The sequence below is a fragment of the Anabrus simplex genome, chromosome 2 (assembly GCF_040414725.1).
Source record: "Anabrus simplex isolate iqAnaSimp1 chromosome 2, ASM4041472v1, whole genome shotgun sequence".
Lineage (NCBI taxonomy): Eukaryota > Metazoa > Arthropoda > Insecta > Orthoptera > Tettigoniidae > Anabrus > Anabrus simplex.
In genome coordinates this window covers 184,763,332-184,776,913 of record NC_090266.1, presented here as the reverse complement: position 1 = coordinate 184,776,913, position 13,582 = coordinate 184,763,332, and the positions used below count along the sequence as shown (strand labels likewise).

Sequence of the window (13,582 nt, the reverse complement as noted above, 5' to 3'; positions counted from 1 at the left end):
CAATTATCACGACTCTAACTTCTTCAGTTTTTTATTTATGTGTCCTCATGAAAGGAATTCAACTCCTTTACACTCCCGCCCTCCAAGATGGTTTCCCCCACCAAAACGCGTTTTTCTTTGTTTTTAAAGGTGATCCAAATACGAATTTTCACGTCTGTAACAACTTTAGTTTTTATTAGATGTATGTATTCTCATACAATTAAGTCAATTAATTTTTCAATTCTTTCACCCCCCCCCCCCTTCATTGGATTTTCCGAGAATACGTGTTTCTTTACTTTTAAAGCAGATTGCAAAAATCAAATTTCACGTCTGTAACATCTTCATTTTGGAGATATCAGTAGTCTAATTAAAAGAATTCATCACCATTTTCAGTCACTTTTACCCCCCCCCCCCACCCTCCACCCAAGTGGTATTTCCGAAAACTAAAAATACACTTTTCTTTATGTTTAATAGACATAAAAAATACCATTTTTCACTTCTGTAACATGTTAAGTTTTTTTAGATATACTGTAAAAATTCTCATTTTAAAATTTCACCCCTTTTGAGTTCCCCTTAAGTGGAGTTTCCAAAAACAAATCATCTATATTTCTTTACATTTACAGGAGATTTACACCCACTTTTTACGCCTGTAACATTTTAAGTTTCCAAGATATGCTGTAGATATAGTCTTTCAAAAAATTCACCCCAATTTGTCACTCCTGTTTAACCGCCATTAATTGGCTTTTCCAAAAACTAAGAAATACATGTTTCTTAATTTTTAAAGGAGATCCCATATGCGAATTATCAGTTCTGTAATATCTTTCGTTTCTGAGATATGTGTATCCTCATTAAAGGCATTCAACCCATTTTTCACCCTTTTACACCCCTCCTATTAGGATTTACAGGAAACAAAAAAAAAAAAAAATGTGTGTTCCTTTATTTTTAGAGGAGATTCTAACTACCAATTTTTACTTCTGTAAATTTTAAAGTTTTAAGATGTAGACACACTCATTTTAAAAAATTCAAACCCCCCCTTTTTCACCCCCCCCCCCAATATTTGGATTTTTCAAAAACGAAAAAATACGTGTGTTTCTTTACTTTTAAAGTAGATCCAAAATACCAATTTTCAGGTCTGTAATATCTTCAGGTTCTGAAATATAAGTAGCCTCATGAAAGGCATTCAACCCATTATTCACCCTTTTACACCCTTCCTATTGGGATTTTCTGAAAACAAAAGAATACGAGTTTCTTTATTTTTAAAGGAGATTATAAATATCAATTTTTACATCTATAACCTTTAAAAGTTTTGAGATATAGATACACTCATTTTAAAAAAATCACCCCCTTTTCACCACCCCCCATTAATTGTATTTTCCAAAAACAAAAAATACGTGTTTCTTTATTTTTAAAGGAGATCCCAAACACCAATTTTCAGGTCTGTAATATCTTCAGGTTCTGAAATATAAGTAGACTCATGAAATGCATTCGACCAATTTTTCAACCTTTTCCACCCTTCCTATTAGGATTTTCCGAAAACAAAATATACGTGTTTCTTTATTTTTAATGGAGATTCTAAATACCAATTTTTACATCTATAACCTTTAAAAGTTTTGAGATATAGATATACTCATTTTAAAACATTACCCCCCTTTTCACCCCCCCCCAATTGCGTTTTCCAGAAACAAAAAAGTACGTGTTTCTTTATTTTTACAGGAGATCCCAAACACCAATTTTCAGGTCTATAATGTCTTCAGTTCCTGAGATATAAGTAGCCTCATTAAAGGCATTCAACCCCTTCTTCACTCCTATTGAGTTTTTCCGAAAACAAAAAATACTTGTTTCTTTATTTTTAATGAAGATTCTAAATACCAATTTTTACATCTGCAAACTTTAAAAGTTTGGAGATATAGATTCACTCATTTTAGAAATTCACCCCCTTTTCACCCTCCCATTAATTGGATTTTCCAAAAACAAAAAAAATACGTGTTTCTTTATTTTTAAAAGAGATCAAAAGTACCAATTTTCAGGTCTGTAATATCTTCAGTTTCTGAGATATAAGTACCAGTATCCTGATTAAAGGCATTCAACCCCTTTTTCCCCCTTTTTTACCCCTCCTATTAGGATTTTCTGAAAACCAAAAAATACGTGTTTCCTTATTTTTAAAGAATATTCTAAATACCAATTTTTACATCTGTACACTTTTAAAGTTTTGAGATATAGATACACACATTTTAAAATTTCACCCCCCTTTTTACCCCCTTAGCAACGTAATATCTAAAAATCCTCTCTTAGCGAGCACCTACATCTTAATATGAATATATCCCCAAAATTTCATTTCTTTATGTCCAGTAGTTTTGGCTCAGCGATGATGAATCAGTCAGTCAGTCAGTCAGTCAGTCAGTCAGTCAGGACAAGTTATTTTATATATATAGATTTTATTTGGGGATTTTACGTTTCATTAATCGTGCTATAAGAGGAGTAGTTTGATAGATCCTAGGTTGATAATGTACGGTAGGATAAGCTGGTATTTAGCCGTCGTAGTTAGTATGCATGAGTAGTGGTATTATGGTAGGATAAGTGTAGGATGCAATAGCTACGTAGAAATGAAAAGGTTAGCACAGGATAGGGTGGCATGAAGGCTGCATCAAACCATTCTATGGACTGGTGACTCAAAAAACAACAACAACAACAACGTGTATGTGAGAAGAGATGCAACTATATGAGTCGCCCATAGGACCGAACCAAAACCCTCCAATGATATACTTAGCTAGGGATTATTTCATTTTATTTGTGCTGTTTTAATTAGTGTATGGTTTGATTAACGTGTGTGTTGTTTTAAGTGTGTGTTACTTTATTAATATGCGTGGTGGTGTTGTTAATACCATGTGTGTCATTTGATTAATGTGTGTTCTTTAAATTACCATGTATGTTGTAATGACAGTGTTATTGTCATGATTAATATGTACGCGATATGTAAATCGCGCAGGCACGCGAGATAGAGATCAGATTAATTTTGACAGGATCAATAATAATAATAATAATAATAATAATAATAATAATAATAATAATGATTGTAATCATTATTAGTATTAGAAGCTGGTGTCTTGATGTTCTGATATACATGTTTAATTGATTATCATCGGATCAACTGTGTGTGAAATTATGAGCGGAGATGTAGTATATGAAGTCAGGACTCACGGTGTGAGATATTGTTGTCAGATGGTAATTGCACATGTAGAGGCTTTTAATTTGAGAGATGAATGAGGAACTGACCTCATGATAATAGCGATATGCTGTGGTACAGTATGATGTGTATTTTGAAAGGACACGTTGGTTTTTCCTTAACAAGCAGCTGGGAGCCTTACCCGATGCGATGCGATGGGTGGTTGGATAGAACCGTATTTTTTGTGCGAGACTTGTGTGCAGTGTTGGTGTCTAAGCCTCGACCCTAATACGAATCTTTGCCTGACTGGTGAGCGTGTTGATTTATTGGTACAGTTGATTTAGACCTACTCCAGTAATAAGAGACCCGGTATTCTATATTTAATATTTACTTTCTTATTGTTTCTTGTATTTAAATGGATAGTAGGATTTGAGGATCCCTGGAGACTCGACTTTGGTCTCCTATGTGCTTTTTTGTTTGTGTGCAATATCTTGAATTTTTTTTTTTTTCCGTGTGTTCAGCGTCGACAATTGTTCTTACCCATTGGTGCAACGAGATCGTGTAATGTAGGTTCGATCGGAACTAGTGACATTTGATACTTGTACAGATTGCATCATATCATGTTCAGTTATGCCATTGGGAAAACAATTTGTAGTAGAACAGGTGTCACTCAGACTTGCTTGCATGAGTATATAACTTAATGGCCTAGTAATATGGGAATAGCTTCAGTGATTTATGTTAAAATGTTTCCGTACATGTTAAATCATGGCATATTCAAAGCATATTTGCTTTACGGTTGGTCATTACTCGGTCTTATCCCTCAATACCAGATTCTTAAAAATAATTCACAACTAAGGCTGCTATTAGCTGTGGGCTACTAGTGGCCCAACTGAGCAACTAGTCGCCTGATGTACCTGCCCGCACCTACGGAAATGTCACTCAAGTTCATGTTCTCATACCAGTTTGACGTAATCCAGAAGATGGAATGCAATTGAGTCAGCAATCCGCCTAACCATTATCTTTCTTCATTACCTTGTTTGGTCTCATGCTGCAGTAGAGTGAATATTTTAATTATTGTGATCATTTATTTATTGAATGTGGAGACATCAAATAAACTTCAACAGCAAATGAAGGAGATGGCAACATTATTTGAAAGTCAAATAAATACTGACGACTTCATTTTTGAAGTAGAAAGAAAACCGGCCATTTGGGATTCCAGAACTGAAGCTTACACTGACAAAATAGAAAAACTGAATTCTTTGACAGAATTGACCAATGGAATTAGAGTATTAAATGTGTGTGCTAGGCATGCTGGGATTGCCAGGAACAGGAATCAAAACGACAAAAATGGCTTGGTCTTCTTGACCGAGGAATGTTGTATGTATCAATTGCTTAGTATAAGCCACATCCCTTCATTCACTGACCTCTGTAGAGTATCTCAATAAAATGGCAGTGTACGAGGAGATTGCAAGATAAGTATCTCAGGGAAATGGGCAGCTTTTATGTTTATTACTGTACAGTAACCTATAAATAAACACTATCAACAATGTTAAATATATGACGATCTTTGCATATTATAATAATCGTTCGTTCATTAATCATTGCCCCAGAGGAGTGTGACAGGCTTCGGCAGCCGGCACAATTCCTATCCTCGCCGCTAGATGGGGGCTCCATTCATTCCTGACCTGGTTGAATGACTGGAAACAGGCTGTGAATCGAATTTCCATTGTATTGCTGTCATACAATTGAGGTACCAATTGAGCCTCCATGGCTCAGGCGGCAGCGTGCCTGCCTCTCATCGCTGGGTTCCGTTGTTCAAATCCTGGTCACTCCATGTGAGATTTGTGCTGGACAAAGCAGAGGCAGGACAGGTTTTTCTCCGGGTAATCCGGTTTTTCCTGTGATATTTCATTCCAGCAACACTCTCCAATATCATTTCATCTTTCGTTCATTAATCATTGCCCCAGGAGTGTGACAGGCTTTGGCAGCTGGCACATCTCCTATCCTCGCTGCTAGATGGGGCATCATTCATTCATTCCTTCCTGACCCGGTTGAATGAATGGAAACGGGCTGTGAATCCAATTTCCGTTGTATTGCTGTCATTTATATTCAATTAATGCGAGTAAATGCAATATAACAATGTCTGGGAATGATTTAATGGCAGTAAATTCATTGTAAAAATTATGTTGAAGATAATTGCATTAATATTTTCCCCGTGCAAAGTATGGCTTATTGCACATCTCTCTTTTTAAGAATACATCCCACCGCTAGTCCAAGAATCACACATGCTGTTCACTTTTCCTCCATGTCAAAACAAAATGCTATCAAACCTTGCCAAATCTTGTCAAACATTGTTGAAGGTTTGACAAGATTTGACCATTTTTCTTGTGAAGTATTGAACTGAAAGAGAAATTTGATGGTATACAATACGCATTACACTCTTAGTTACATGGAGTTCACACGAATTCCAGCACAGGAGAATTGGTCTCAGGATTCTCATGGGAGTATCTAGATTGGAGACGCCATTCTCTAGTCTCGAGCAAGAGCATTGCACATCACTAGAATTAAGCCCGCATATAGCGGCAAGGGTAGGAATTGTGCCAGCTGTTGCACTCCTCTTAGCAATGATAAAAGACTGAGAAAACCAGAGTACCCAGAGAAAAATGTGCCCCACCTTCGCTTTGTCCAGCACACATCTCACATGGAGTGACCGGGATTTGAAACACAGAACCCAGCGGTAAGATGCTGCTGTCTGGGCAACGTTGGCTCCTGAATAACCCTGTATAATTTTTTAATTACTGTAGGTAGGATGTACACATACCTGGATACCTTGCAATTGTTGTCGAAAGGGTAGCTTCCTGTGATTATTCCCCTTCAGTTATATGAGTTTTTAAGTGTCTGATCACACCGGAAGCATCTCTGCTGACGTATTTTACTTCTTTTGAACAAACAACACGGCTGTGCTATGTGGAATCTCTTCAGAATAATCCCACATCCACGACTTGCATTACATTTCGGACAGTCTTAAAGTTGTCGTGTACAATTAGACAATTACATATTGGACCATCGTATAACACTAAGGAATTATTTCCTTAGTCACCATAATGTCAGTAAACACAAGCACTTACGGTAGTCATCAAAGTTCTGTACTTATCCCACTCATTCATGTACTTACCGCTGCATAAAATACTTTTGTTATACTGCATCAGAATAGGCAAGGGTAGGAATTGTAGGAATGAAAAAAACGATCAGCCCTGTCTTGTTGACACAATGGAGAAGGCTCGCCGTTGGCTGTTTGCATACTTGGCACAAACAACATTCAGCTTCATCTACCTGTAGGTCTACAACACAATGCGGGGACAACGGTCTTGAGATCTCTCGAAATTTTTCACGAGAAACATGTACATGTGCTAGTCTTCAGACCCCAGCCCATCACTAGGCTGTACCTTAATTAAGGCCATGACCGCTTCCATCCTGGTCCTAGCCTTCCCCGTAGTTGCTGAAAACCTAATCTAAGCTGAAGACTGGATTCAAGGTTCGAGTCTACAACTTATAAATATATGGATGGGGAGGGAATAAAACACACTCATCCTATGTTGAAATATCAAGAGGCGAGTTCACAAACAAAGCCAAATGAATGCCAAATACTAATTTCTTTCACTAATGGCTAATATTTCTTATAAAATTCACACTAATAAATTTGAGGATTGTCAGTCGAAATAAACACTTGAACACTACAAATGGCAACATCAAGCACTAAACTGGAAAATTTAATTTCTCAAATATAATTTCTTTTTGTATGAAGAATCCTTGAAAAATACTGTATAGTGCCAGACTCCAGGAAGTTGTAGACCTACAATATTATAAGGAACTCATGGAACATTTTGGATTCAGTTCCATGGAGTACTCTAGATGACAGTTGATTATAAAATAAGCCTGAATTTTTATGCTACAGCATAAAAGGAATTCTTTTTGGCAGTTTGTTAATTTTAATAACTATGCTTCTCTTTTCAGCCGGCAGATCAAGGTGTTTCACAAGTAGAAGAACCTGCAATGAGGGTTGAAGTTTATCAGAAGTATAGTAATTCTGTACAATCATAAATTCATTTTATTTTAAATTAAAGTGGGATGTATCTTTTAAAAAATCTTATGAGAGAAGTCTAAATTGTGTATACATTTTATTTTAAATAAAAGTTTAAAAAGTTTCTTCATTACAATTTTATATAAAATCCAATCACAACCACTTTCCACTAGAATCATTCCTTTTCATTTAATACTGCAACAATACTCATGAACTTTTAAACTGAATTTGGCACATCTCTAGACACAGGATAACATGACTGATTTTTCTCTAAAATTTCTAGAGGTGAGTTCATAAACAAAGCCAAATGAATGCCAAATACTATTTCTTTCACTAAAAGTTAATATATCTTACAAAATACATACTAATAAACTGGAGGATTGTTAGTCAAAATAAACACCTGAACACTTAAAAAAAAAAGGCAACATCAAGCACTAACCTGGAAAATTTAAGTTCTTAAATATAATGTCTTCTTGTATGAACAAAACACAAGCATTTCAACTATGGTTTCACAACCAAATGCTTTATTAATTTTTCCATTACTCTGATCACTATATATGAAAACATTTAAAAAATACTTATTTTAAATTGCAAATTCCAAAATTATCAAACACCGGTTGCTGATAAAGATGGTCCAGGAAAATAAAAATAGGAACAAATATACCGTAAAACTAGTTTTAAAAAAATTGGCAATATCAACAAATTACTAAAAATATTAACTGAAGAAGGTATTGCCTAATTGTAAATATTGGCTTAGCTGGCCAAGAATTAGTGCAAGAAATTGCTTTGAACAAACAAATAGTAAAAATGAGCAGTAGTTTTACAATTTTTATTCCCATTTTAGCAAAATATTAATTCAATACCATTCTTTAGACATGTGCTAGTTTAACAGCTAAAATTAGTCCTGAAAATGATAAAGCAATTTATTTTATTTTCCCATCTACAAGATCATTACTTCCAACTTCCTGAAAGATTAAATACAACAGAATAGTGACAAAAATGTAATATTACATCACACTAAAGCACTATTTGGAGAAACTTAAATTGGTTCTCAAACTTTTCTTCATTTACCAGTTTTGGTGTGATTATGTTGCATTCTGAAGATATTGCAAAAGGAAATAAGTTTCTTTAGGAATTATTCAACAATTATTTTGTAAAAAAGTAGTTACCATTATTATGACAAGCATAATGACCTTAAGTTGAAAAAAAAAAACCCCACTCCTTTCCATATATTCTGAATTATCTACTTTTCTTCTGTCTACAGCAATATAGATCCTCTGAAATTTTGCTTATTATTGACCAAGTTATTTTAATATCTAGATTTTACCACAGATTTTTTTTTTAAAAGAAGGGAAAAACAGTATAAATGCTCCCGTTAGTTTAACACTTGCTGTTACTTATACTTATTAAGTATTCCCCCACCCATTAATCAGGATTTCAGAAATGACTCTCTTAGTATGTCATTTCAGCTGCAGTGCATAAAGGAGGTATGCATTGTGGCCTTCAATGAATCTGATTAAAAGGACAACTGCACAGCAGAAAGGTTCTAATAATGAACACAATCAGAAAACAAAGTATTTCCTGTACTTTCTATTTAACTTCATTATAAAGACCTCACTAGATTGCAAAACCCTTTGTTTGGATCTAAATTTATCCATCCTTACTTTGCTATCCCTGAAATACAGATATTTCAATATTAATGATATGCTGATTTTACTTCACTATCCTTTTCTACAACCACTGCATTTCCTAAATTACTTCATACCTTGTATCTAGTACCTAGCTGCAACAAATCTGTTTCGTGAGTGAATTATTTAAAAGGTTTTTACAGCTCACCAACATGACTGTTATTAATAGGATAAAATTCTGTTCCCAAAAGGGGAAAAAAAAAACTACTGTGCAAAATAATACATTCAAGTAGAGATCCAGTATCTCTCTCTTCAATTTTTGCAGCCATTATTTCCATTAACTCCACTTGAAGTAATGAAGTGAAAAGCCATTTGCTCCTATACTGAAGGCAAATTTGACAGCTTTATCCTGAAATTCTCTTCTTCAAAATCAGAAAAATATTAAATGAATTTTGAATCTTCAGTCAAATTTTTCCATGGGAGAATAACCAATGTAGACTTCCCCTAAATTTAAGTAAAGTTAAAGGAAAAGTCAAAAGCAAATTAAAACAAAAAAGTTTTAATTGATATCCAATGGTTGCTACATCTTTAATTTCATCTCGGAAATCTGACTCCAGCCTCCTATCAAAGTTACAGTATCCTGAAATTAATGTGAGGACGTAATGGATAGGAGCAAGAGTTTGTCTTGAAAATGTTATTACATATATACGAAGGCGTTTATTTTTTCAACGTCCGGAGGGTCATAAATGAAAGACAAGTGTACGAATCCAAATTAATTTATTACCAAATGTTAGGTACAAATGTGGTTACTTTTCAACATAATCACCATGGAGGTTGAGGCATTTGTCATACCTGTGGACAAGCTTTTCGATCCTCTCTGCACAGTATGTTGCCGCCAGTGCATTCAGGTAGGCCCGAACGTTGGTTTGAAGATCTTCATCCTCCTGGAACCTCTGCCCTCTCAGCCACTTTATCAGTCCCGGGAAGAGGTGGAAGTCACTCGGCGCTAAATCGGGACTGTACGGTGGGTGGTCAAAAACGTCCCACCAAAATTCCTCCTGCAGAAGTTGTTGGGTGACACGAGCACTGTGAGGGCGAAGATGTTGTCTGATGACCACAAAAGTCACCGGATGGCAGCAGCGTTGAGGGAGGGCAGAGGTTCCAGGAGGAGGAAGATCTTCAAACCAACGTTCGGGCCTATTTGAACTCACTGGCGGCAACATACTGTGCAGAGGGGATCGAAAAGCTTGTCCACAGGTATAACAAATGCCTCAACCTCCATGGTGATTATGTTGAAAAGTAACCACATTTGTACCTAAAATTTGATAATAAATTCATTTGGATACGTACACTTGTCTTTCATTTATGACTCTCCGGAGGTTGAAAAAAAAAAAAAAAAACGCCCTCGTACAATACAATGGAAATGTAATACAAGGTGTCACCACAAAGCTACCAAACAACTCTATTCTTATGCAAGGCACATTCACAAAATCATGAACAATATATGGAAGAACATACCTATATATCATTACCGTACAGTATAAGGGGTAAAAATAGATTAAAAAATGCAAGACAAAAGAGATTCATGATGCAGATTTAAAGGCATTGACCCTGATGTTCTGCTGCCAACATGGTCCTTATTGTGAAGGTAAAGTAAATGGGTGAGTTAAAAGTTCAAAATACAGTGGTGTTAATAAAAGATAAATATATGTAAGCATGAAAGTGTCACTTATAATCTACAAAAATCAACACAGGCTTTGCATGAATTAAAGGAGAGCAGGTCATTTGGGCCTTGTCTGAATTAAACCATGAATTGCAAGCTCCCTTTCAAATAATGGAAGAGAAATATTTGCATTCAATATCCAGTTAATGGGAGCATTAATGCAGTGAAATATATTTTAACATAGAATCTATACTTTTCAATCTTTATCATGAAATACACAAAAAGATGCCATTATGAAAGAAAAATAAAATGAAGTGGTGATAAGAAATAGGTTCTAAGTATATTAAAATTCATCATAAACAGGAAGCTTGCAGAAAAATCTTCACAGGCTAAACTAAGCTGGCAATGCATATGTTCACAGAGGTTTTCCAACTTTGAACATCTTTAATTTAAGGCTACCCATAGCAAATTCTTTCTAAATATAAGACTTGTGAAGTCTGCATTTAGAATATGTAAGGCAGAGTAATAAATGCAAGATTTACTACTTCTGTACAAAGTGCAGAAATAGGCACTGGAAGCAGTGTATGGAGAAATACATTGCACCAGTCTGCTAATACACTGCACAATAATAACAGAAAATCAGTATACCTATTTACTAGTGAATCAAGAAACAGCATGTTGATTTAAATAGTACATCAATTCACAATACTTCTGATAGTTTTATTTAATATCCAAATGTGGATTAATGGGTACATAAATACAATAAAATATGTTGAAACATGGAATCTATACTCCATTTTCACAGTATATGAACAAATTAGTGAGCAGCATTTCATAAAAACAAAAAAACTGGACAGAAACCTACAAATAATTTTTGAAAAGAGCAAGAAGTATTGACATGGTAACTGTTTATTCAATAGTGATACGTAAATGAAAATAAGATTTTAAAGAAGAGAGATTCTGCTGATTTGATTTATTTCTAATTTTATCTTATATGAAACCCGTAAATATTCAAGATATATACTTGGATCCCTGCTTCTATGCCTTCATGGCTCAATGATTAAATTTCAGAGCTGCAACTCGTGTGCAGATTCTGTACAAAAGTTACGATAACCAATATTCAGGGCTGGTTCTCTGTGAGATCTCTGGTTCTGTTGGTCATTTTCATTACTGCACAGATTACAAGAAGATGTCCTAAAATTAATTTATAATAGGTCACAAAACCACTTGGCTACTGATAAAACAATAATCATGGCTGACTGAGGGATCAAATTTGTGGAACCTGTTGCATTCTTTATAGTCAAGCCACCAAATTTGGAAAGTTATACAGTAATGTGATAATGTCCAAACCATATCACTACAGTGTCCATTTAAGCACGCCACAAAAAAAGAGTCACGCTTGTTATTAAACTTGACAAAAAATCACTAAGCCACCAATAAATTTGTCCATTTTGAGATACTAAAGGTGGATGAGCCTAGGTATAAGAATCTGATTAGACACAAAATTTAGGACAAGTCAAATTGTGACTTTTCTTTCCTTCCTCTTTTCCCTACTTTCATGCTCAAACAATGTAAGATACAATTAATTTTGTTTTCATTTTAACTTCAAATACATAGCTCAGAATGATAAGCTAACTGATGTACTTTTAAAAGTTTTCAGAAGTCAACACCTTATGATTCACAGCAGCCGTCTGCCAATGACATGCTCGAAATGCAACAGTTGCTTGGTTTATGTCACTATGTAAGAGAATATTTGAGAATTACAATTCACTAATTTTGCTAGCAATATAAGACTACAAATTTCCAGTCCAGATATGAATACATTGACTTTCATATAGAAGATTTGCAAAATCAAAATAAAGAATGTTATATCTGAACTGCCACAAATTGTGAAATTTCTTCACATTAATGCAATGGATTTAATATTCTTTCAAAAATATAGACTTAGAAATTGGACAATATTAATGAATATAAGGAACAGAGTGGCAGGTACTAAGAGGATAACAACAAGAATACATCAGAATATTTTTAAATTCCTTCACTTCTCCACAGTAAAAGGAATCTACACACAAAATAAATTTGTATGCAAATAAGTTTCCATGATAAATACAGACAACCCATGAGGTGAACATTTGCAAAGATTCCATCAACTTACAATTTAAATTTTAAAAATGAAAAATGCAGCTATTTTGAGCAGTAGAACGGAATCTATTTCATACTGAAGGTATTAACTGCACACCAATTAATTACTGAAAATAACTCAGACTTGTTGCTTGACAGAAGCAGGAATTTGCTGTTTATTATCTTTCCCACCAGCTGGTTGACCAAGATCAATTGGGTCACTTCTATGATCAATAGGCTGGGGAGGATGATGGCCCACAGGAACACCAGCACCAATAATATTGTCATGAGGTGATTCACGTTGCTGCTGATTTGTGTTAACATGTTGCTGAACAATTGCCTGAGCTTGCTCCATATTCTGTTGAACCATATTTGGATCAGATGGAATTTGTTTAACTTGGCCTGCTTGGCCTTGCTGCATTTGTTGAGGATGCATCTGACCTTGAGGAACCTGTCCAGGGTGCATCTGACCTTGAGGAACCTGTCCAGGGTGCATCTGACCTTGAGGAACCTGTCCAGGGTGCATCTGACCTTGGGGAACCTGTCCTGGATGCATCTGACCTTGGGGAACCTGTCCTGGATGCATCTGACCTTGAGGAACCTGTCCAGGATGCATCTGACCTTGAGGAACCTGTCCAGGATGCATTTGTCCCTGCTGCAAGTGACTGGAATGCATCTGTCCTGATGGCATTTGACTGGGATGAAGCTGTCCAGGATGCTGCTGACCTGGAAACTAATAATGTACCTCCTTTAGATACAATGCAGTTAAGACAGTGGATTATAAAGACTACAATAAAAATAGAAAAACAACCAGAAGTATTATGGAATTATTAATCCATGAATCATTTGATGAGCTGTGGTCATGCATGATGTTTTGTGCATGAATCAAATTATGAGCTTAGCTCGCAATGACGCAGTGTCTCGCTTATCTTCATATCTTAATATTC

At 35.3% G+C, this 13,582-nt stretch overlaps 2 protein-coding genes across 12 annotated transcripts in view; one reads left to right on the top strand and one right to left on the bottom strand.

Annotated features, from left to right (window-relative positions):
- LOC136863993 (glutamine amidotransferase-like class 1 domain-containing protein 1) overlaps positions 1–7,643 on the top strand; it is a 717,178-nt gene extending 709,535 nt beyond the window's left edge. For all 9 annotated transcript variants that reach the window (XM_067140477.2, XM_067140475.2, XM_067140473.2 and 6 more), the window contains one exon: positions 7,157–7,643. In XM_067140477.2, coding sequence (XP_066996578.2) covers positions 7,157–7,184 — 28 coding nt within the window. In that variant the 3' untranslated portion in view covers positions 7,185–7,643. The remainder of the gene's footprint in view (positions 1–7,156) is intronic.
- NUCB1 (Nucleobindin 1) overlaps positions 1–13,582 on the bottom strand; it is a 234,851-nt gene that overhangs the window by 8,208 nt on the left and 213,061 nt on the right. For 2 of the 3 annotated variants that reach the window (XM_067140470.2, XM_067140471.2), the window contains exon 10: positions 7,304–13,368. The exons of the other annotated variant lie outside the window; for it this stretch is intronic. In XM_067140470.2, coding sequence (XP_066996571.1) covers positions 12,775–13,368 — 594 coding nt within the window. In that variant the 3' untranslated portion in view covers positions 7,304–12,774. Of the gene's footprint in view, positions 1–7,303; positions 13,369–13,582 lie in introns of those variants that run through there. 3 annotated transcript variants of the gene reach the window in all.